This window comes from Macaca mulatta, chromosome 1, assembly GCF_049350105.2.
Source record: "Macaca mulatta isolate MMU2019108-1 chromosome 1, T2T-MMU8v2.0, whole genome shotgun sequence".
Classification (NCBI taxonomy): Eukaryota; Metazoa; Chordata; class Mammalia; order Primates; family Cercopithecidae; genus Macaca; species Macaca mulatta.
The window spans coordinates 188,159,786-188,185,626 of NC_133406.1; the positions used below are offsets into that span (position 1 = coordinate 188,159,786).

Consider the following 25,841-nt stretch of genomic DNA (forward strand, 5'->3'; position numbering starts at 1 on the left):
TTCATGTATGGTTATTAAATATTTTTGTTGTTTGTTTTTTGAGACAGAGTCTCACTCTTTTGCCCAGGCTGGAGTGCAGTGGTACAATCTCGGCTTACTGCACCCTCCACCTCCTGGGTTTAAGCGATTCTCCTATCTCAGTCTCCTGAGTAGCTGGGATTACAGGCGTGTGCCACTATGCCTGGCCAATTTTTGTATTTTTAGTAGAAATGGGATTTCATCACGTTGGTCAGACTGGTCTTGAACTCCCAACCTCAGGTGATCCACCCGCCTCGGCCTCCCAAAGTGCTGGGATTATAGGTGTGAGCCACCGCACCTGGCCTAAATACTCTTAAATAGCAAAAAACACTTTAAATATTTGACAAGCTTGTTACATAAAATAGTATTTTTATTCTAAGCCTTTTGACTAAGCTGCCAGTTATCTATATCCCTTAAAGTTTTTATCTCAACAATTTTCTTTTTCACAGTCATCTGGTCAACTCCTTTCTTTTTTGTTTTGATGGTAAATTCCAGAACCTTTTCTTGCTTTAAGAAACGATTAATTGTAAGAGTGTTTCTGGAATAAAAGTGCTACGTCATTTATTGTATTCTACTTCTTTGAACAAGATTTGTTGACATAAAAGTAAAACATGGCCGGGCAAGGTGGCTCATGCCTATAATTCCTGTGCTTTGGGAGGCAAAAGTAGGAGGAATCCTTGTTGCCAGGAGTTCAAGACCAGCCTGGGCAATATAGCAAGACCCTGTCTCTTAAAAAAAAAAAAATACTAGCTGGATGTGGTGGCATATACTTGTAGTCCTAGCTACTCGGGATGCTGAGGCAGGAGGAGTCCTTGAGCCCAGAAGTTCAGGCTGTAGTGAGCTATAGTCATGCTGTAGCCTGGGCAATATAGGGAAACCTCATCTCAAAAAACAAAACAAAACAAAAAACCACTGTTTTGTTTTCATTATTTAAAACACAGAGCATGATTATATTTAAATGTTTTTCTTTAATGAAATTGAGTTCTCTTTAATGTTCTTCTGTCTGAACTTTGAAATTAGTATATTGATTTATTTTGAAACTTTTTTAGATAAATCATCCAGATCTTCTGATAAAAGTACTTGGGATTTTAAAGAAAAATGGTGAGTTTCTTTTCCTCTTTTTTTTTTTTAATTTGTCTTTCTAAAGTTACATGTGTTATTTATATATGGCTAACCAAGTTAAAACTAAACTGCTGGCATAGTTGAGTCATTGTATTACAAATGGAGATACACACACACACACACACACACACACACACTTGTTTAAGTATACTAGAAAATATAATTTAACTGTAACTTAGGTAAAAAAAAAATGCCATATTAAAATTGATACGTAGGCTGGGCACAGTGGCTCACACCTGTAATGCCAGCACTTTGGGAGGCCGAGGTGGATGGATCACCTGAGGTCAGGATTTCGAGACCAGCCTGACCAACATGGTGAACCCCATCTCTACTAAAAACACAAAATTAGCCAGTCATGGTGGCATGTACCTGTAGTCCCAGCTCCTCGGGAGACTGAGGCAGGAGAATTGCTTGAACCTGGGATGCAGAGGTTGCAGTGAGCTGAGATTGTGCCACTACACTCCAGCCTGGGTGAAAAAAGTGAAACTCCGTCTGGAGAAAAACAAAAAAAAAAAACCTTCATATGTAAAAAATACTGCCTTTTGGGTAATTAAAAAATATTTGCTTTGAATATTATGGGCATTTCTTTTTTTTTTTTTTTTTTTTGAGACGGAGTCTCGCTCTGTCGCCCAGGCTGGAGTGCAGTGGTGCAATCTCGGCTCACTGCAAGCTCCACGCCATTCTCCTGCCTCAGCCTCCCGAGTAGCTGGGACTACAGGCGCCCGCCCCTGTGCCCGGCTAATTTTTTCTATTTTTAGTAGAGACCGGGTTTCACCATGGTCTCGATCTCCTGACCTTGTGATCCGCCCACCTCGGCCTCCCAAAGTGCTGGGATTACAGGCGTGAGCCACCACGCCCGGCCTGGCATTTCTTATGTAAAAGAAGACAGAAAACCTATAATCATTATGAGATCATTACTGAAAGAAGATTAGGGAGAGAGCTGGAATAAAAATGTATGCATGCATTGAGTAAATATGTTTTTTGCCACCTAAAGCATCTGTATTAATTTAGTCATTTATATTGCATCAATTGAATCATACCTAGTTGAGTTTTTCGTGTGTGCTTTGTCTGTCTGGATTGCCTTTGTAAACACATCATTCGTATAGGTAAAAAATTTTTAAAAATGACAAGATTCTCAAACCAGGCTCCAGGTCATGTATTACAATCTACAAGATTTTCTTGGTTTTTACTTACTGTTTTTCTTGTTATAAAGTAAATGCTTAAGATTAAGCTTGGAATCTGGAGCTAGACTTTCTGGGCTCAGATTTTAGTTCTGCCTCTTATTGTTTGTGTGTCCTTTGACAAATTATTTGTGTTAATACTTTAGCTTTCCCGTCTGTAAAATGGCAATATTATATTGTATCTTTTTGATGAGAAAGTTGTTGTAAGAATGAGATAGGCTAAACTATAGTTTAGAAAAGCATGGGATATACAATAACTTCTTATTACATTTTTGCTGTTGTGATTGTTATTATTACCCTAAATTATATGAATCAAAAGTATCTGGCAAAAGTACTTGCAATTTGGGTTAGAAGAGAGAGCTTTTTTAAAAGCCATACTCTCTCATTGACTTTAATGTGAATTCTAAATTTCTTTTTTCTGTCTACACAATCAGCTCTTATTTATCAGTTTCCTGTTGGCCATTGTCTTAGGAAAGTAGTTTTCTAGGGATGAGTTTGGTACAGTTTATCCTATAAAGGTATTTTAATACAGTTTTGTTTCTTAAATACTTGTTTCTAATTGCTCAAAAACTTTAAAGTTTACTACAGATAAGAGGTAGACATAGCATTTACCTCTTAGGTATATCATCCTAGCACAAATATTTAGTATATGCCTTTTCCATCCAAAATATGTAAGTAGATCATCTTAAGTCATACAATGTAGGCTTATAAAACTCAGTCTGATTGTAAAATTGATTATTTCTTCCTTTATGTTCTTATTGTATCTTCTACAGGTTACCTACAGGATTTATTTGTTTATATATTTGTGTTCCAAACCCTTTACTGACCTTTTTTTTGCCTTAGTCATTGTCGTATTCATACCGCATAATGAAATTTCTGACATATAGGTCTTCAGCACATGTTTTTTGACTAATTGTTACAACAAGTACTATTGAGAAATTTTCTTTGAATTACAAGCGGTGGTAATCTTTCTGGGTTTTTTTGTTGTTGTTATTTTTGTTTTGTTTATTTTGAGACAGAGTCTCACTCTGTTGCCCAGGCTGGAATGCAGAGGCGCGACCTCAGCTCACTGCAACCTCTGCCTCCCAGGTTCAAGCAATTCTGTGCCTCAGCACCCCAAGTAGCTGGGATTACAGGCACGTGCCACCACACCCAGCTAATTTTTGTATTTTTAGTAGAGACCAGGTTTCACTCACTTGGCCAGGCTGGTCTTGAACTCCTGACCTCGTGATCTACCCATCTCGGCCTCCCAAAGTGCTGGGATTACAGGTGTGAGCCACCATGCCTGGCCAATCTATGTTTTTATTTAGATTAGACATTTATGGCATGGGGCTTACCCTTGGAGGTACAGAGAAAGATTGCAGGGTAGAAATGTGCTTCATCCAGTTAGTCCTTCCTTAGCAACTTTGATTAGGCAAACTCTTTATATGCTAATGGGAAATGTGGGCAGCAGAGTTAGGTTGCAATTATATTGGTAATTTAAAAGAACTAAACTGTCAAAGCATGATAGGTCCTCCTTTCTTGGCTCTTGTGGAACTAGCTCTCAGGAGTAAGGGATGTCCTCTCTTTGCTATATCTATTAAGGTTTAACAACTTTGACTAGATTATCTACTTACTTGGAAATATTAAAACTTTTAGGGATGTTAAGACCTTTCTTAAGGTGATTATAATTTTCGGACAGTATTTGGGACTGTACCTGTGGTTTGTGATATACAATGAATGACATCAAGAGAGGTAAGAGATTCTGTTGGGTTGGTGCTCATAATGAGAAGAGTGGATTATCCCACAGAAGCAATGAGGATGATTTCCAGAAGGAAACTGTTACTTAATATTTACCATAGAGTACATATTTTAGAGATGTTGACATTACCTTACTTTTTTTTCCTTATTAGTATTATATGTAGATGTGGAATCTGATTTTCACGCTAAAGTTCCTGTTGTGGTGTGCAGAGATCGAAAAAGGTTGGTAACAACAAAGAGAAAATATTTAAAAAAAGAAACCCCAACAACCAAATTTGTAGTGAATGATGTCTAAGAGAGAAAGTTTTTGCTTTAGATTTCTCCTTGGATAAATATGACTAAGCTAGTTTCTATTCATTAAAAATAGCAAGCTTACCAAATGCATGTGAACAAGAAATATGTAGAACACCAGACAGTTGAAAATAAAATACTCTAGGCAAAACTTTAATTTTTTTTTTTCAAGTCATTCACTCACCCAAGAGTATTGCATTTACTTGTATGTAGGTACTACTTTGCTTTAGGGATACAGACATAAATAAGAGCCTCTCTAGAGTCACTTGAGCCAAGGAATTCAAGACTAGCCTGGGCAGCATAGTGAGACCTTGTCTCCACAAAAAATAAAAAAATCAGCTGGGCGTGGTGGGTGTGTGTGCCCAGCTACTCTGGAGGCTGAGGTGGGAGGATGGCCTGAGCCTGGGAGGTTGAGGCTGCAGTGAGCCATGATTGTGCCACTGCACTCCAGCCTGGGTGACAGAGCGAGACCCTGTCTCAAAAAAAAGGAAAAAAAAGCCTGTCTTCTCAAGGATCTCACAATCTATTAGAATTTAAGTTTTTAGTTCACTTAAATTGAATGAGTTGGTTTAAATTGAATAAACTCAAGATCAGTTCTAAATTGAAGACTGATCTTGCCTTTCTAGTTAGACGTCTATAAGTCTGAGAGAGCAAAGTGCCTTTGAAAGCAAAAACTAAATCCTGTTTGAAAGTAGTATGGGAGACATGGAAACAATACAGAAATGATATTCTTTTATTGATTATTGTACTATATTTTAAGATCAAAGTATTTTCTTATTCAAAGCTAGATGAATCTATGGTGATCTAGTTCAGATTTTTTACTTTCTAAACTAGAAAAATGAGACTTGGAGTGGTTATCAGTGGTTTATCAGTTTGTCCAGATTCACATCATTTAGGGAAAACTATAATTGGAAAATGGAGGCAAAGTGACTTTTAGCGTTTTTTCTGCCACATTGTGTTAAATTGCCTGTGTGTTACACCTGAGATTTATTCTCCCTGCTTTCAAAATGTCTTCATTACACTTCTGTCACCCCATTTAAGGTAGCTGCTATTTTCACTTATACAGAAGCATAACTTGTGGGTTAATCTGCAAATCCTGTCTAATCTTTACTCTGAAAATAACATGTTAGTACAGTTGTGAAAGCTTGGATAGGAAAAATTAGAGTCAAGAAGTATAGCCAGTCAGTTAAGTATTCATTTTTTGCTATTATCATGTACAAAGCAAGAGGAATGAACTAGGAAATAACCTTGCACTATTTGACAATGAAGAGATCAGTGCCCTGTCTCTCATGTATATCAGTTTTGGTAATTCATAATGCTGCTTTTGAAATTAATTTCTCATTAACTTAAATACTAAGTTTGGTTGAAATTTATTTCTGAAGTACAAATGAATGTTAAAAACATCTTTCTTTAATTCGTATGGAACTCTAGTAATGGAATGACATGTAGTTTTCAGTTAGCTCTAAATTTATAAAAATATTTGTTTTTATTAGGGCTCTTAAGGTACTATATTACAATATGATAACTAGAAAGAGTAGCCATAGGATTTGAAGTATTCTGCTTTTAAGGGTATTAATACAATGAAATTTGTTTCTTTCTCATTCACAGTGGTTTACTTTGTAGAGTGAGTGCGGGAAATGATATGGCATGTCTCACTACTGATTTACTTACTGCCCTTGGCAAAATAGAACCTGTCTTTATTCCCTTGGTGTTAGCCTTTCGCTACTGGGCTAAGGTAAGTGAAAGAAAGGAAAACTACTTATTTATATTTTTAGAAGGAAATGTGTTTAATCTTCAAAATTAGGCCTTTTCTTGTAGCATGTAACATCAATCATAGCATGTGGGACAGAGTAGTTTCCTGTGCTTGACAGAAAGTGGTGTGGCAGGTTGTAATTTATGGACATAAAAAATAAATTTTTATAGACACATACACTTATTGATATATTTTAGAATTTTTAATTGTTGTGCTTTATTCTCCTTTTATGTACTATAGAAATGTTCTCTTTCATATCAGCATATGAGGCTCAAGTTTTCAGTCTTACCGTAAGTTAAACTTGTAAGGTTTTAACATCTATATATGTTAAGATTCTTTTGTTGGCGTATTTTTTTCCCCAGTCTCTAAGAATGCTATTCTCTTTCCTCTAAATCATTGATAACATGTACCAATTTCTGATCGGGCAACTGCTGAGCATTCGTTATTTAAGTTTCCTAAATTAGAATTAATTTGTATATCTAAAGGCTGTGGTTGACCTGTGTTTATTTCTTTGGTGTGGGGATAGAGAGGAGTGGTTAATTATCAATATCAGTCCAAATGACTAGAGAGAGAGACTCTAGCTTTTTGTTTGTGTATTCCTGCCCTATCTATAGAGTATTCATCACTTGTTAGACTGGTGATAAGTAAATTCTCAGTCGTATACAAAGAAAACCGATTAAGGGATGGTGTTAGAGTGGTAACTTCATAGCAAAAATAGAGAAGTCTCTGGAATTTTTTGTCTGGACTCTGTTTAGAGAATTGCCCCCATGCTTGGGGCAGCACCAGCTGGCTGAGTGTAGAACAGTCAGAAAGCCTAAGGTTGGGGCTTCTGTATACAAAGCAAGGCGTTTGTATTTGCTGTTTCCCTCCTCTAGAATGTTCTTACCTTAGGTATTTAGAATGCTTCACTCTTACTTTTTTCAAGTTTATGCTCATATTAATTACCACCTGCCATACATAAATTTGTTGCAGTCTGTTCTGTGAAACTGTAAACTCTTTGGCGGGGGGTGGTTAATGTTTTATATATTCACGGCTGATCCCCACTTCCACTTACCTTACTGTGTCAGCACATACTAGGCACTCAGTAAATGTTTGTTGAATAAATGACCTAGCTTCTTCAGAAAGGAGTCTGTTTGTTTGTTTGTTTGAAATAGAGGTGGGGTCTCATGATGTTGCCCATGCTGGCCTCGAACTTCTGGGCTCAAGTGGTCCTCCCACCTTGCCCTCCCAGGTGCTGGAATTACGGGTGTGAGGCTCTGTGCCTGGCCAGAAAGATTTTTAACCCGTGGAAGTGAGTGGAGGCAGTAAAATAGGTTGAGGGAGGGTGACTACTTCCTCTCATGTATCTTACACTCTATGCCTAGCATACTATAGGAAATCAGTGCTATGAAATGGAGTAAACCAATTCCAGGTCTAGTTTGTTTTTTTTTGTTTTTTGTTTTTTTTTGCTAAGTTTTTTTGTTTTTGAGATGGGGTCTCTGTTACCTAGTGCTGGAGTGAGCAATCACGGCTCACGGTAGCCTCAACCTCCCAGGCTCAAACGATGCTCCTGCGACAGGCTTCCTGAGTAGCTGGGACCACAGGCGTGTACCACCATGCCTGGCTAATTTTTTTATTTTTTTTGTAGAGGTGGGGTCTCATTTTGTTGCCTAGGCTGGTCTTCAACTCCAGGGCTCAGACGATCCTCCCACCCTGGCCTCCCAAAGTGCTGGGATTACAGGTGTGAGCCACAGCACCCAAGGCTTTGCTAAGTCTTTGAGCAAGGTACTTTACCTATCTGAGCTTCAGTTTTTTTTCACCTGGAGAGAATATTTTGGTAATGCTATTAGATAATTAATGAGAATATACTTCAGGCTCTAAAATTCTACAGAAATATAAAGGATGATGGAATACACTTCTTTGTTGGTACTTTTAAATTATGCCCTAATTTTTTTTGCGGTCATAAAGTCATGTCAGTTTTCTCCCAGACATTGTTCTATTCAGTAAAATAAGTAGTCTGTATTAGAAGATTATAAATGATACTCAAATATGTTCTTTTTATTTTGGAAAAAAATGTGGCCTATAAATGTTATTTCCTAAAGTGACTCTTGGAAAAGGTTGCTCATGGTGTTTTAGTACTTCATCCATATAGATTCTAAATATGCCAGTCGATGGACACTGAAACATGTATTACAAAACTGGTTGTACGGTAGTTCTTTTCTGTTTGCAACAGAATAACATGTCTCATTTTTGTCATTTGTGTTAGTTGCAAAGAAAGATTTTTCATGGTATTCATTTTCTTAAGAAACTTAGAAATAATTACTAGTATATTTTTCTTCTAAAGATTTTTTAAATAGCTTCGTTTTTCCTGAAGTTTTAAGCCATATTGTACATTATCTAGTTAAGCATGCATTTTCCCATGATTTGGGGGTTCAGAACAATTCTAGTATGTAATTTATTCTTTTAACTGTGATATGAGATTGCAGTTGATTATTCTCTGGCTGTCTCTTAAGTAGTTATAGTCTTTGCATTTTGGTAATAGGAAATAGTTTTCTAAATAAAGCTTCTTAACTCCAGGCAGCAGAACTCTTTAGCGTTATCATCAGTACATTATTAGTCAAGTTACCTGACTTAGAGCCACTTTTTGTGGTTAATATAAGAATTGCATTTTAGCACTATTTGACATCTGAAAGAGATATCTGGGTTTTAAGAGCTGTCTCTTAAACTGCCTTAATCTTGTTCATCTGTGAGATGTCTGGTGATGTTAGCAGAATATATTGACAGTTCTTTATCGTTGCAAAGGAATTTTTGGTTAAGTCGAGTTATTCATTAGGCAGTTTACCCTTGTCTTAATATTTTGGATAAGTGAGAGTTTATTCTAGTGGAATGTTTCAAACTCTTTTTGACAAGTGTTTTTAGTTGTCTTTTATTTTGAGTTGTAATCTTAAATGTACCAAGATATTATACTACAGTATAATTACTCTATATTATTATTACCTAAATCTTCATTGTCTACAGAAGAAAACAATGATTTAAAAATGAATCCAACCAATCCAGTATAGACCAATTGTATATAGATGCTACAATCTAATGAAATGTAAGCAAATGAAATACATCCATGTATCAAAGGTTAATATGCCATGATCATGCATGATTTACTTCAAGATTATAAGAATGGTTTAATATCAGGAAGTCTATTCACATAATTTATTATATTAACACATGAAGGAGAAAAAAAATCCTAGATGCTGAAAGGGCATGTTCCCCCTAACAGAAACTTTTAAATCAACTAGAAATGGAAGTTTATGATGAAAACCGTTTATTAAAAACACACACAAAAAACAAAGCCAAAACAATAAGAAACATCATTTAAGCCATATATGTTAGGATGAAGAATATTGCAGAGAAGTTCACCATTAATGTTGTACATTGTTTTGGGATTTTTAGGAAATGCAATAAGAAAATGAAATAATTGAATGTAAATATTGGAAAAATGATAAAATTATCTCTTTGTGCTAATGATATGATTGTATGCCTAGAAAATCCTAGTAAAAAACTATGAGGATTAAGACTAAGTATAAAATAAATATACAAAAGTCAATGGCCATTCTCTGCCATAAAAATAACCTGTTAGAATGGAAATGGGGAAAAATATGTACTTTCATGACAGCAACATAAATTAGAAAACACTAAGGAAGAGATTTAATAAGAAAGATATAAGAAGAAATTATATTATTGAAAGATGAAAGCAAAATCTGAACAAATCCATCCATTCAGCAAACATTCATTAAATGCCTTCTGTGTGTCAGACACTGTTCTAGAGGCTGGGAACACGTAACAGGACATACAGAGTCCTGCTTTCATGGTGCTCATATACTTCTGGAAGAGTCAGACAGTAAAGAAATATATAAATGGTAATATCTGCTAGAGCTTAGTGCTACAAAAATGAAATGATAGAATGAATGACATTACTCTGAATTGTCAGGAAAAGACTGTGAAGAAATGATATTTAAGCTCAGACGGGTAATAGCTAGCTATGTGAAAATCTGATGGAAAACTCTCCAAGGGACAGTTAATCCAAAGCTTCCAAGGTGGGGATGAACTCAGGAGGAGCAAAAAGGAAGGCTAGAGTGGCTGTAAAACTGCTTTAATCAGAAGTATGCCATTGGCATAGAAATAGAAAAATAGATCTGTGGGACAGAGTAGAATGCTCAGATAATCTAGTGTATAGATTTTATTAAATACTGCTTTCACAAGTGTATCTCACTAGAAGAAAATAGTGTTGGACTCAGCATGCTAAATGCAAAAATAAATTTTACTTAAAATTTAAAATTTTAGAAGAAAAATGTAGGAGCATGTGTATGTAAACAATGGGATGGGGAGCTCTTTTTACTATGATAGGATACCTAGAAGGTGTATAGTTGTCCTCAGTATCCAGTGTTGGGGGGGTTTGGTTCCAAGACTCCCAAGGATACCAGAATTTGAGGATGCTCAAGTCCCTTATACAAATTGTGTGTTATTTGTATCTAACCTTCACATAGACTCCAACATACCTTAAATCATCACTAGATTACTTATAATATCTAATACAGTATAAATGCTTTGTAAATAGTTGTTATACTGTATTTTTTAATTTGTATTTTTTATTATATTGCTATTTTTAGTTTTTAAAATTTAAAATTTTAATTTTTTTCAGAGACAGAGTCTCACTCTGTTGCCCAGGCCGGAGTGCAGTGGTGCCATCATAGCTCACTGTAACCTTGAATTCCTGGGCTCAAGGGATCCTCCCACCTCAGCTTCCTGAGTAACTAGGACCACTGGTGTGTGCCACCGTGCCTAGCATATTTTTGTTTTGTTTTGTGTTTTTTCAAGAGACAATGCCTTTGCACCTGGCCTTATAACAAATTTTTCAATTATATATATTTTTAGAGACAGAGGTCTTGCTATATTGTCTGGGCTGGACTCAAACTCCTAGACTCAAGCAATCCTTCTGCCTCTGCCTCTTAAGTAGCTAGCTGGGACTACATCAACTGCAGGTGATATGTGTCCATCACCACACCTGGCAATAATTAATTAATTAGTTTTACTTAATGAAAAAAATGTATATATAAATTTTTTGATGGGGTCTCGCCCAGGCTGGAGTGTAGTGGTGCAATCTCAGCTCACTGCAACCTCCACCTCCCGGGTTCAAGTGATTCTCCTGTCTCAGCCTCCTGAGTAGCTGAGATTACAGGTGCCTGCCACTGTGCCTGGCTAATTTTTGTATTTTTTGTAGAGACAGGGTTTCACTATGTTGGCCAGGCTGGTCTGGAACACGGAACACCTGACCTTAAGTGATCCACCTGCTCTGCCTCCCAAAGTGCTGGGATGATATGCATAAGCCAGTATGCCCAGCCTAAAAAATATTTTCAGTCTGTAGTCGATTGAATCTGTAGATGCAGAACCCATTGATATGGAGGGCTGAGTGTCTGAAATAAGCATATTTAAACTAAAGCATAGCAAAAATTAAAAAATGTTACATGGTAAAATATATCATAAATAGTATCAAAAGAAAAATAGTAGATTGGGAAAAAAATAACATCTTTCAAATGCATATATCAGACATAAAGGGTTATTATCCATAATTAAAACTCTTATAAATTGATGTATTGCATGAAAATAGAAAAACTGGCAAAATATTTAATAGGCAATTTAGAAAAGAGTAAATCTCAAATGGTTAGTAAACATGTACAAATTTCATAATCTCTTTAAAGTCAAGGACATGCAAATTAAAGTAACTATCAGATATTACACTTCTCTCATCCCATTGAAAATTATTGAAAATTAGTTTTTAAGTGATAATACTTAGTGTTTGAAGGGGTGTATGCACTAGATAATACGTAGTGTTCGTAGGGTTGAACACACCTAGGTTTCTGGTGGAAAATACAAATTTTTGTAGTGATTTTGGAAAAACAATTCTTAACAATATATTTTAGGATAAAATGGCCGGGCGCGGTGGCTCAAGCCTGTAATCCCAGCACTTTGGGAGGCCGAGACGGGCGGATCACGAGGTCAGGAGATCGAGAGACGATCCCGGCTAACACGGTGAAACCCCATCTCTACTAAAAAATACAAAAAACTAGCCGGGCGAGGTGGCGGGCGCCTGTAGTTCCAGCTACTCGGGAGGCTGAGGCAGGAGAATGGCGTAAAACCCGGGAGGCGGAGCTTGCAGTGAGCTGAGATCCGGCCACTGCACTCCAGCCTGGGTGACAGAGCAAGACTCCGTCTCAAAAAAAAAAAAAAATATATATATATATATATAGATATATATATATATTTTAGGATAAAATGTATCACTAATCTTTTAATTTAACAAACATTCATGGGAATACAGCTCATAGAAATAAGCACCAATACTTAGGAAACCCTATGTATAAGGAAGAACATTACAGCATTATTTGAAGTGGCAAAAACTGGGAGCAAAATGTGAATGTTCTTGAATGGGGGAACTATTGTGTAACCATCCATATCATAGACTATAATTTAAGCATTTAAAAGAATGTGTTTGCTGGGCATGGTGGCTCATGCCTATAAATACCCAGCACTTTGGGAGGCTGAGCGGGGAGATCATTTGAGCCCAAGGGTTCGAGACCAGCCTGGGCAACATAAATAAAATTTGTCTACAAATAGTCTACAAAATAAAAAAATTTGTCTACAAAATAAAAAAATTAGCTGAGCATGGTGGTGCATGCCTGTAGTCCCAGCTACATGGAAGGATCACTTGAGCTTGGGAGGTTGAGGCTGCAGTGAGTCGTCATCATGCCACTGCACTCCACCCTGGGCTACAGAGTGAGACCCTGTCTCAAAAATAAAATAATGTGTTAGATCGTGCTAACTGACTTAAAGGGACTTTCTTGATGTATTGTTAAGGGAGAAGAGTAATACAGAGAGATGTCTATAATATACTATTTTGGTAAAATAATGTTGAAGAACTTAAACTTCTCCCTATACCTATATAGGAAATAGAAATGTATGTGTATTTGTATATGAGTATAGAAAAAGGCCTAGAAGAAGACATAGAAGGTTGTTAATTGAAGTAGAAGTAGAGGCAGGATAAGGAGAAAATATTTTTAAAATGTGTCCACAGTAAAATAACTACACATAATATTATTCCTTTTAACAAAAATATGTGTCTTTGTATGCATTTAAAAAAGAATGAAAAAATGGTCGCCAACATTTTAATGGTTATTATTTTAGAGTGATGATATTTCAAGTTATTTCTTACATTTTTCATTGTCATTTGAACTTTTTACAGTGATTAGGGTAGGAAAAAACAAGCTACTTTTATCATGAAAATTAAGAAAGCTAAATGGTAGTACTTTTTTCCCCTTCATTTTGCAGTTGTGCTATATTGACTCCCAAACTGATGGTGGAATCCCTTCTTACTGTTTTGCTTTAATGGTGATGTTTTTTCTACAACAGAGAAAACCCCCTCTTCTTCCTTGCTTACTTGGAAGTTGGGTAAGCATGAGTTTGTGATACATATGTGCATATATATATATATATATGTGTGTGTATTTATATAGTTTGCTCTGGCAGAGAACTCTGCTCAAACATTTTAAGCTGGAATTCTGGTTTGTCTGTTTGTCCATCTTTTTTTTTTTTTTTAAATAATTTTTCCACTACCAATTTGGAATGCCTTTTTATATAGATTGAAGGCTTTGACCCAAAAAGAATGGATGACTTTCAGCTGAAGGGCATAGTAGAAGAGAAGTTTGTGAAGTGGGAATGTAATTCAAGTAGTGCAACTGAGAAAAACTCAATTGCTGAGGAAAACAAAGCTAAGGCAGACCAACCAAAAGATGATACCAAGAAGACAGAAACAGACAACCAAAGTAATGCCATGAAGGAAAAACATGGCAAAGTAAGCCTTTTTGTTTTTTTTTTTTTTTTTTGGCTTTTCTATCTGTAGAATTTGTGATGCCTTCGATTGAAGCTATTTTAATTGTAGATTGACCTTGAGCAAGCCTCTTGGCCTCATTTTCCTCATCTGTAAAGTGAGGGGTTGATCTGGTTTAGTTTTCCAGTACCAAGATTCTCTAATTAATTTATACATTGTTTTGGAAAACTTGTATTGTTTGAATCATGTCAAGATAAATCTGTCATTTTTCATCTAGACAAGGAAAATTTCCTTTAAGAGTTGGGCTCTGACCAGACTTCAGCATACGGGAATTTTATGCCAGATTGGGTGGAGAAATAAAGCCCCTGTGCTCTAAGAGAGGGTAGCTCTGCTTATTTGATCATTCAGCATTCATTTATTAAGGACTTACTATGTGCCGGCCATTATCTTGAGTACTAGAGAACCAAAGGTACATGGACTATGTCCTCTAGAAGCTTGTAGTCTTCTAAGTGAACAGATGGCATTATGACAGAAATCTGAACATTTCTGAAATCATTGCTGTAGCTATACTGAATTTTTTGTAGTTTCCTGATGTACTTGCCTGTTGTATTCAACTCTTCCACTTTTGTGGACTACTATACACTCTCTCCTCAAACCACTAATACTCTCAGCCAGTGCTGGCTTATTACTTCGCTGGGAACTTGCCATGTTCTTATCTAAAGTCATTTTCTTCACTTGTGTATTCAGTCTCATCCTTTCTTGTCTTTTCCAGAATGTCACTCTAGCAATTATGCCCTCATAAATTACCAATTTTTCATTCCCTACAAAATCAAACATGCTCTTATTTCTCCCACTGTAAGAAAAATCTGACAGCACTTCCCCTCCCAGCTATTCCTTTGCTCCCTTTTGCAGTAAAACTTCTTAAGAAATGTCTGTATTTACTATTTTTGATTTCTCTGTTTCCCCTTAACTCACACTAATCAGGCTTTGATGTCACCCCATCAGTTTGCCAAAACTTGTATCATCAATGTCAGTAACTTCCACATTACTAAATCCAGTGGTCATTTCTCAGTTTCTGTCGTTTTTGATTTATTAGCAACATTTGCCAGTTAATTACTTCCCTTTCTGAAAATTTTATTCACTTGACTTTCAGGACACCAGACCCGTGGCTGGTTATTCCTTCTCAGTTTCCTTTGCTGGTTTCTTTTTTCCTCTGTAATCTCTTAAAGTTGAAGTGCTGTAGTTCATGATCCCTTTTTTCTTGTGTATGTACATTCCCTTGGTAATCCCAACTAATCCTGTGGATTTTAAGTACTATCTGTATGATGATCACTCTCAAATTCAAATCTCCAGCCAGACCTCTCTCCTGACTGCCATAATTGTATAACCAACTGCCCATTTACTGTCTCTGCTTAGATGTCTAATAGATGTCTTAAAGTTAATGTGTCTAAACTGAATTCCTGATCCTCCCCTCAAACTTGCTTTACACTTAGGTTTTTCATCTTAATTATTTGCACTGCATCCTTTCAGTTGCTCAATTAACTGAAAAGGATATTCCTTTCAAGTTAACCTTGGAGTCATCCTTTACTCCTCTTTCATACCCCATATCAAGTCTGTCAGGAAATCCTGTCATCTCTACTTCAATATATATCCAGAATTTGATTACCTCTCACTACCTCCACTGTTACCATCCTGGTCCTAGCCACCATCATCTCTGGCCTGGGATACTACTGTAGCCTCCTAACAGGTTTTCCTGCGTCTACCCTTTCCTTTTATAGTCTGTTCTTAACAATCAGAACAGTTCTTCTAAAACTTAAGTCAGATCATGCCCTTCCCTCTCCCCACACTCAAATGAGGAACAAATGAGTTGTTCCTCATTTCATTTAGATAACAAGCCAAACAGCCCTTCCTGGCTCTTTGCTTTCTTCTTTTACTCTTCCTGTCACTCTATCTTGGTTTTCTTTTTTTTTTTTTTTTTTTTTTTTTGAGACGGAGTCTCGCTCTGTCGCCCGGGCTGGAGTGCAGTGGCCGGATCTCAGCTCACTGCAAGCTCCGCCTCCCAGGTTTACGCCATTCTCCTGCCTCAGCCTCCCGAGTAGCTGGGACTACAGGCGCCCGCCACCTCGCCCGGCTAGTTTTTTGTATTTTTTAGTAGAGACGGGGTTTCACGGTGTTAGCCAGGATGGTCTCGATCTCCTGACCTCGTGATCCGCCCGTCTCGGCCTCCCAAAGTGCTGGGATTACAGGCTTGAGCCACCGCGCCCGGCCGGTTTTCTTTTTAAAACTGGTCTCATTGTTTGTTTGTTTGCCCTGTTTCCCATTCCTTTAGCACTTTTCCCTCTTCTTAAAACATACCTTCTCAATAAGTCTTATCCTGACTACTCTATTAAACACTGTAACCTTCTCCTGCTTCCACACTCCCATCCTTTTTAGCGTACTCAACTCTCTTTTTTCTGTAGTACTTATCTTTTAAATTACTATGTAATTTACTTATTAAATATGTTTGTTGTCTTTCCATAGAAAGTAAGCTCCATGAAGGCGAGAATCTTTGGGTTTTTTTCCCCCAAAGACATATCCCAAGTGCCTAGAACACTGCCTTGCACATAGTAGGCACTCAATGAATAGTTGTAGAATTGAATGTGAGAATGATTATTTCATGTGTTTATGCTGCCTAGTGGTTGCTTTTAGCCAGGTTTCATCTAATTCTTTGGAATTCAGGTGTTACCTCTTCTGTTATGATTCCCCTGATTTAGAGGCCCATCTTAGCATGTAGCCTTTACTATATAATTGTTAAATTGTCTCTCCCCTCCTAATAGTCTATGAAGTAGGACCTTATTTAAGTGGCAGTATAGTATAGTGATTCACCGCATGGACCCAGTAGCCAGGCGGTCTTGAGTCAAATCCATTTCATGGAATAGTATCCATTTCATGGAATAGTTAGAATTAATTGTTAACATATGTGCAGCTTTTAGAAGAGTGAATGGTACATGGTAAACCTTATGTATAAGTGTGAGCTTTCATTATTTTATGACATTCCCAACAATGTCAGGGACATAGGAGGTTCTAAAGAAATGTTTGCTGAATGAAGGAATTAGTTTTTTTGAAAGCCGGGGCATTTACTTATATTTTAAAAGGAATTATTGGAAAAAGGAGTTGTAGTAGTTATGCAGTGGTTTGCAGCTTTGGCTGCACATGAAAATTACTTTAGGGAGCTTTAAAAATGCCATTTCCTGGGCTGATAGCCTAGTCAGTTAAATCAGAATATTGGGAGGGGTGTAGAAGGTGGGGGTGGTGCAGAATTCAGGTGTTAGTGTATTTTACTGCTCCCCATATGATTCTAATGTGCAGCCAAGGTTGAGAATCACTGGTTCAGTGGAAAGAATGCAGAATTTCTAGGAGTCAGTAAACTGGGACTTTGTTCCCAGCTTTGCTTCAAACTGACTGCTTTTTGGCAGATTGTTCCTTCATGCCTCAGTTTTTGAAAACGTGATCTCCAAGGTCTTCTCTAACTGAAAATTTGTTGATTTTATAGTTTTGTTAAGCTTAAATGGAAAGTATTTTTTCTTTTCCAGTCTCCTTTAACATTGGAAACACCAAATCGGGTATCCTTGGGACAGTTATGGTTAGAGCTGCTGAAATTTTACACACTGGATTTTGCTTTGGAGGAATATGTCATATGTGTACGGATACGAGATATTTTAACAAGAGAAAATAAAAACTGGCCTAAAAGGCGAATAGCCATTGAAGGTGAGATGATATGTTGTATTTCACTTGGAGAATATTTTTTATGTGCTACTCATTATCTAATTCAGTGTTAATAAATAATCCTTTGGCTTTGTAGCATTATATATATGTCACTAGATTGTCATTCTTTATTTTTAATTTTTTTAGAGACAGGGTCTTGCCCTGTCCCCCAGGCAGGAGTGCAGTAATAGGATCATGGCTTATTGTAACCTCAAACTCCTGGGCTGAAGGGATCCTCAGCCTCCTGAGTAGCTAGGACTATAGGCTTGTGCTACCATGCCCTGCTAATTTTTTTATTTTTTGTGGAGATGGGGGTCTCACTGTGTTGCCCAGGCTAGTCTGGAACTCTTGGCCCCAAGTGATCCTCCTGCATTGGCCTCCCAAAGTGCTAGGATTATAGGCATTGAGCCACTGTGTGTGGCTTCCATTATTTATTTAGATTCTTTGTCAAGTCTGTTACAGTTTTATAGAATTAGTATTTATTTAAAGGTTTCTGCTATATATGGTTAAGGTCAGTAATTAGCATTTTTTTAAATTTTGAAAACTTTGTGCAAACTTGCAGAAATACAGAAAAATATGTTAGAAATACTATAAGATCTTTTTGAATAAATTTGTGTCATAAGATTATGAGAAAGTTTTCATTGTCTTCTAAAGTACCTCACCTGAGAAATGTGGCTTCGCTAAAGGAGAAAAATAAAAATTGATGTTGACAAAGTTTCATATCAGATCCCAAGACCATTAAGATCTTTGGAGATACAGAAAACAATAGAGTGGCTCCTCCATTCTTTTTTTTTTTTTTTTTTTTTGAGACGGAGTCTCGCTCTGTCGCCCAGGCTGGAGTGCAGTGGCGCAATCTCGGCTCACTGCAAGCTCCACCTCCCGGGTTCACGCCATTCTCCTGCCTCAGCCTCCCGAGTAGCTGGGACTACAGGCGCCCGCCCCTGCGCCCGGCTAATTTTTTCTATCTTTAGTAGAGACGGGGTTTCACCATGGTCTTGATCTCCTGACCTTGTGATCCGCCCACCTCGGCCTCCCAAAGTGCTGGGATTACAGGCGTGAGCCACCACGCCCGGCCTACTCCTCCATTCTTAATCAAAATTAAATTTCACAGCGTTTCACTTACCTTTTGTAGATAAGAAATTGAATTTATGTCCATTTTAGTCTGTTCAGCCTACACATTATTCCATTCCCTCATTCCTGCTGGCCTTCTCTACTGTGAGTTCAACCCAGAAATATTCTGAAATATACATGCAAACATTTATACACATCTTGTACTCTTATATATAGTAAATAAATGAGCTCTGAAGCCTTCTAGCCATAATTTATCTCTATTTTTTTCTTTATTTCCCCCCCTTTTTCATTTTCTTTGGAAAGTGAGGAAGAAACTAGAAAAATCTTTTTAAAGCCTATGGATTTAGATAGCAGCAGAACGTAACAGATGCCCCAACTTTAACAGTTTGAAGCCTGGCCTCTTAATACCAAAAGATCTTCAGTAGTGGAGAGCATATGTATTGTCTTTTTGGTGCACTCTTCTTTTTTCCTGGGGCTTTTTTATATTTAAGACTTCCAGATATTTTCAGAAATCTGTCATGTTATTAATAATAAGGTTGCAGTTATTTCAAGACTTTGCAGGGTAATTATTTTTGACTGGACAAAAGTTTACATATTGGTTTAAATTTTACTTTTTTAGGTCTGTTGCTTTTTTTGCTCTTTCTTCCTACTACTTTCTTTTACTTTTGATCTCACTAAAGTTAAATCTTAAAATCAGTTTTTTTTTTCAAGTTGAAGCCTTGAGAGTTTTAGGTTTGTTTTACTTGTTTAAATTGCAAAGAGCATATAACTATATTATATTAAAGAACACTGTGAGCCGGCCGCAGTGGCTCACGCCTGTAATCCCAGCACTTTGGGAGGCTGAAGCAGGCGGATCACCTGAGATCAGGAGTTCAAGACCAGCCTGGCCAACATGGTGAAACTCCATCTCTACTAAAAATACAAGAATTAGCTGGACGTGGTAGCATGCGCCTGTAGTCCTAGCTACTCGGGAGGCTGAGTCAGGAGAATCGCTTTAACCTGGGAGGCAGAGGTTGCAGTGAGCTGAGATCGTAGCACTGTACTCCAGCTTGGGGGACAGAGCAAGACTCCATCTTAAAAGAAAAGAAAAAAAACCAATACTATAGCAAGATGAAAATCACTAATAGGTCCTGAAGCTTGAAAATTTTTATTCAGTGACAGGGTAGAGGGAAGTATTTCAGCATAACTCCTTTTTCCACAGTTTCATCATTGAAACTAATTACTGAGTTGGCCTTCTCAGCCATCCCGTTATTAGTTACCTTATTATTAGTCTTGTTTATTTTTCCTTTTAGCTTTTTATTTTATGAGAGAAAGGAAGAAAAAAAATGTTGCAATTGTATTTCCTCCCATTTTCAGGAACTTTCATTGGGACTCTAGCTTAGAAAAACCCCTTGCGAAAATGTATTCTCCTGACAATGTATCAGTTAAGATCTACTTGTATGAGCTTGAAAATGTAGTTTGGTAGTAGAGACTTAACTATTTACCATTTTCTCTTTTGCTAGATCCATTTTCAGTCAAGAGGAATGTTGCACGGAGCTTAAATAGCCAGCTGGTTTACGAATATGTTGTGGAGAGATTTAGGGCAGCTTATCGATATTTTGCCTGTCCTCAGATGAAGGGTGGAAATAAGTCTACAGTGGACTTCAAGAAAAGAGAGAAGGGGAAAATAAGCAATAAGAAACCAGTCAAGTCTAACAGTATGGCAAATAACGGCTGTATTCTGCTTGGGGAAACTACAGAAAAAATAAATGCAGAAAGAGAGCAACCTGTTAAATATGATGAATTGGAATGTACATCACAGAAATGTATTATTGACAACAACAATTTGTTGGTAAATGAACTAGATTTTGCTGACCACGGACAGGACTCTTCATCTCTTTCTACCAGCAATAGCAGTGAATTGGAGCCAAAATTAGTTAAGAAACAAGATGATTTAGCGCCTTCAGAAACTTGTTTAAAAAAAGAGCTCAGCCAATGTAATTGCATTGATTTGTCTAAGTCGCCTGACCCAGATAAATCTACTGGAACAGACTGCAGGTCAAATTTAGAAACGGAGAGTTCACATCAGAGTGTGTGCACCGACACATCTGCTACCTCTTGCAACTGCAAAGCTACAGAAGATGCTTCTGACCTTAATGATGATGATAACCTCCCCACCCAGGAATTATATTATGTGTTTGATAAATTTATTTTAACCTCTGGCAAGGTAGGATACAGTTTGTAAACGATCTATAAGATTTTGTGGTGGTTGTGTGACTATGTATATTTTTTAGAATTAGAAATGTAAAAATAGCTTATATAGTGGTGACTGTTGTTTTGGAATGATACTTTGGTATGTATTTTACATGTTGTGTTTTTCATGTAGTTTCCTTTAAATACTGTATGTAAAGCCTCAAAAGGTTTCAGCATTGTATTACCAGTTGTTTCCTTTACTTTCTCGTATATGAAAGGATTCATCTGATATTTCATGAAAATCTTAGCAAAGGCAGCATGCATTTTAAAAGTTGCTTATTTTGTATTTTTTCTTTTTTCCATAACAAAAGCCACATTCAAGCTTATTTTTACACATAAAATTTTTCTTCCCCCAAAAATACAAGATTTGTAAATTCTAAAAGTATTCTACTTTAAAGATTTATATATATATATATATATTTTTTTTTTTTTTTTTTTTTTTTTTTTTGGAGACGGAGTGTTGCTCTGTCGCCCAGGCTGGAGTGCAGTGGCCGGATCTCAGCTCACTGCAAGCTCCGCCTCCCGGGTTTATGCCATTCTCCTGCCTCAGCCTCCCGAGTAGCTGGTACTACAGGCGCCCACCACCTTGCCTGGCTAGTTTTTTGTATTTTTTAGTAGAGACGGGGTTTCACCATGTTCGCCAGGATGGCCTCGATCTCCTGACCTCGTGATCCGCCTGTCTCGGCCTCCCAAAGTGCTGGGGAGATATTTTTAGACGGGGGGAAATATAGGCATACTAATGGTAGTTGAGGGAAACTAAGATTAGTAGTCAAAAAAATGAAGAATCCAGTTTCTGTTTCTGCTACTGAGCCTCTGGATTTCAGCTTATCCTGTATGAATTACAGGAATCCAAACTTTCCTACTTTTGAAGTAAGATAGTATGAACTTATTATTATTTTGAGACAAGGTCTGGCTCTGTCACCCAGGCTGAAATGCAGTGGTGCAATCCGCCTCCTGGGCTCAAGCCATTCTCCCACCTCAGCCTCCTGAGTAGCTGGGACTACAGGCACACACCACCATGTCTGGCTAATTTTTGTATTTTTTTGTAGAGACGGGGTTTCGCCATATTGCTCAGGCTGTTCTTGAACTCGTGAGCTAAAGCGGTCCGCCTGCCTTGGCCTCCCAAAGTGCTGGGATTATAGATGTGAGCTACTCCAGCTGGCCAGATAGTCTAAACTTTAACTCATAAAGGAAATCATTTAAAATCATAGGAAAAAACCTATTGAACAGGAAGTAAGCGATAACTGCTTTGCAAATAAAATAAAGTTTTAACCGAGTCACATTACTTCAAGTGCATTGCACAGAATTGAAATATCATTATCATTATCCATGTGAAAAAATGATTATACAGATAATGCATAAGCCAAGTAGAATATTAAAAAAAAAAAAAAGGAAAGTCATCTAGCCTTATCCAGGCTTATTGTTTTATCAGTAATTATTGACAAGCTTGAAGGTGTTTAACCTAATTATTAAATAGTATTGCCTTTTTTTAAAAATCTGCTTTATTAAGGTATGACTAGCATTTAAAAAGCTATAGATATTTAATGTCTACAACTGGATGTGTTTGAACTTAAGTATATATATATTATTATCACTGTCAATGCCACAGAAAACCTCTCCATCCATCAGCTCCAAAAGTACCCTCCTCTTTTTTTCCTTTTGTAGTTAGAGAACTTAAGAGGTACCTTATTAGCAAATTTAAGAATATAATACAGTATTATTAATCTTAGGCCCTACTTTGTGCAGATCTCCAGAACTTACTTATTTTGCATAAATGAAACTTTGTACCCTTTGACCAGCACCTCCCCATTTCCCCCTCCGGATAAGCAGTATTTCTTCAGTCTATATAAATATACATCCACATTTTATCTCGGTTGCAGTATTTAGAGCACATGGACTATTGAAAGCATCAAATAAATTGCAGGTTTTTAGAAAACTTAATTATATAACTTCAGTTTACGTGTCTTATCCTTTATACTTTTTTTCCTGGAAACTTAGGGTAAGTACTGTTTCTCCAGTTTTCATTTTTACTATTTAAAGAGTTTCCTGCCTAAATATGTCATTTTTTAAAGAAAAAGCTTTGAAAAGCTGGTAGAGATTCTTGTAGTACTGTTAATTAGCCCACAGTGCATTATTCTTACAAAGAGAGATTTCCTTATATAATTTGTATCAGAATTTATGACCAGGCTAACACTGGAGAAAGACACTTTAGGATCTAGGCATATTACAATAAAGAAAAGAGTATTGGTGTTTCTTAAACATATGTGTTTGTTTCATCGAGTTGGCATAAATTTTTGTGTTTTAACCACCTGTTTGGTGTCCATTGAAATACATTAAAATGGTTATGAGGGTTTGGAGTTCATTTTGTGTGGCTGTTGAATAAGTTACTCTTCGTATGAAGCTAATTTATTTTTAGTGTTCAGTCTGTGGTTTGGTCTCTTGAGCAACTAATGTAATAAATTGAACCAACTAAGTGGAGGGTTCTGTGATTGGTTCAGAAAATAGAAAATGTTTGGAGTGAAATGAAAGGTGCACCTTAAAATTTCTTTATAACCTATTTTGTTAGATCTCAGTAAGTTAAAAATATAATGCATATGTTTTCCTTTGGGAGCTGTTTGAATGAACTCATACCTTCTGCATCTTCTGGCATTTTCTGTATCTTTTATTTTCAGGTAAATTTAATCCTTGATATAATTTTACTGGGGAAGAAAAAGTGGTTGACTCAAAAAAGTTTTTTGTAGCTAATACTGCGTTTTAACAACATGTTTTTAAAAAAATTACCTCCTGGAAGCACAGGTTATCAAAACTGAGTTACATAAAAGATTCTTTTTGAATTGACTTCATAAGTGATGAAGTCCCTCAAAAGTTTATTAAATTAGATTTCTTTTTATCTTCGTGTAGCCACCAACGATAGTATGCAGCATCTGCAAAAAGGATGGCCATTCAAAGAATGATTGCCCAGAGGATTTTAGGAAAATTGATCTAAAACCTCTACCACCGATGACAAACCGATTTCGGGAAATACTCGATTTAGTATGTAAAAGATGTTTTGGTAAGTCTTTCATTACTACAGCTATTGGGACTAGATTCCTTCTTAGATATTAAATATTAATTTTCTGATTTAAAAAGTTTGTTTTCATTTTGTTTTGCTGGAGGTGTTTGAATAGATACCCAAGCACACATATATACTAAATGACTACTATGTGCAGGGCATCGTGGTAAATGCCAAGGGAAATCGAGAGTCCATATATATTGCTTTTAAGGAACTTAGAATATGGATATGAACTGTCTAACTTGGTAGCTTCTAGCCTATGTGGCTTTTAAATTTAAATCAATTAAAATTAAGTTAAAACCAAGTTCTTCAGTTTTATACTAGACATATCTCAAGTACTCAGTAGCTATATGGGGCTAGTGGCTGCTGCACTGGATAGCATTGATAGAGAACATTTTCATCATTGCAACATTCTTGGATAAAACTGCTCTAGATGGATTAATATGGCATTTATGTAAATTACCATAATTGGAGATAGAATGTGTTACGTGCTATAGTAGTGGTAAACGAAACGCCGTGTAAACACAATTTTTTCTGGGGTGGATTAGAGGAATCAGGATTAATGATGTGGTATTTGAGATGGATTGAGTTGCATTTTTAAACGTCAGAGATTATTCATAAAAGCATAGAGTGACTGGGCACAGTGGCCCACACCTGTAATCCCAGCACTTTGGGAGGCCGAGGCAGGTGGATCATGAGATCAGGAGTTCGAGACCAGCCTGGCCAACATGGTGAAACCCTGTCTCTACTAAAAATATAAAAATTAGCCGGGCATGGTGGCGGGTGCCTGTAGTCCCAGTTACTCGGGAATCTGAGGTAGGAGAATCGCTTGAACCTGGGAGGCAGAGGTTGTGGTGAGCCAAGATTGTGCCACAGTACTCCAGCCTGGGCAACAGAGTGAGACTCCGTCTCAAAAAAAAAAAAAGCATAAAGTGCATAGTTTGTTTGGGGGAATAATTGCCTTTGATTTGGTAGGGTATAAGAAAGGCAATAGAGAGAGATAAGGCTATAAAGATATTTTTGGGAAAGCCTTGCATGCCTTTATTCAGCGAACGTTTACAGAGTACCTGGTAGTCACCTTTACTCAGCAGACATTTATGAATTACTTCCTGTGTCCAGGTAAGATAAAATTTCTGGTTATAACATTTAGTGCTTCATTGTAATCTCTCCCTTCTTCCTCATTTCCACTTCCCACCAGGCAACTACTTTTCTGCTTTTGTCACTATAGATAGTTTGCATTTTCTAGAGTTCTGTATAAGTGGAATTATACAGAATGTATTTTTTTGTCTGGCTTTTTTTGCTCAGTATAATTACTTTGAGATTCATTTATGTTGTGTATCAGTGGTTAATTTCTTCTTGTATCTGAGTAGTGTTCCATTGTATGGCTATACCACAATTTGTTTATCCATTCACCTGTTGATAAATATTTGTCTCATTTCAAAATTTTGGCTCTGTGGGTCTGGGTATGGACATAACGCTTTCGTTTATCTTGGCTAAATACTTAGAATGGCTGGGTCATGGCACATGTTTTTTTAGCATCTTTATTAAGATACAATTTACATTTATTTTTACTTATTTACTTAGTTATCTCAATGTGGGCTCATAGATATTTGATACTTTGGGTTATAATGGAATATAATTTTCTTTTGTTCAAATTTTTCCAGCTTTGGCCATTGGGAGCTGTTTTACTTGTCTTCCTGGTCCCTTTTATATATATCCATCAGTGTGTGGTTTTTTTGTTTGTTTGAGTTTTAACACTTTCATATTTTCTGGCACTAT

The 25,841-nt window shown here is 36.8% G+C and overlaps 1 protein-coding gene across 25 annotated transcripts in view; it reads left to right on the plus strand.

Annotated features, from left to right (window-relative positions):
* The window catches only part of TUT4 (terminal uridylyl transferase 4), a 130,932-nt gene that overhangs the window by 58,475 nt on the left and 46,616 nt on the right, over nt 1-25,841 (plus strand). For 16 of the 25 annotated variants that reach the window (XM_077956901.1, XM_077956879.1, XM_077956937.1 and 13 more), the window contains 8 exons: nt 1,068-1,119; nt 4,214-4,283; nt 5,961-6,087; nt 13,465-13,584; nt 13,775-13,987; nt 17,536-17,710; nt 20,281-20,984; nt 23,912-24,062. In XM_077956901.1, the coding sequence (XP_077813027.1) occupies nt 1,068-1,119; nt 4,214-4,283; nt 5,961-6,087; nt 13,465-13,584; nt 13,775-13,987; nt 17,536-17,710; nt 20,281-20,984; nt 23,912-24,062 (1,612 nt within the window). The remainder of the gene's footprint in view (nt 1-1,067; nt 1,120-4,213; nt 4,284-5,960; nt 6,088-13,464; nt 13,585-13,774; nt 13,988-17,535; nt 17,711-20,280; nt 20,985-23,911; nt 24,063-25,841) is intronic. The other 9 variants (XM_077957000.1, XM_077956990.1, XM_077957003.1 and 6 more) reach the window with 3 other exon arrangements.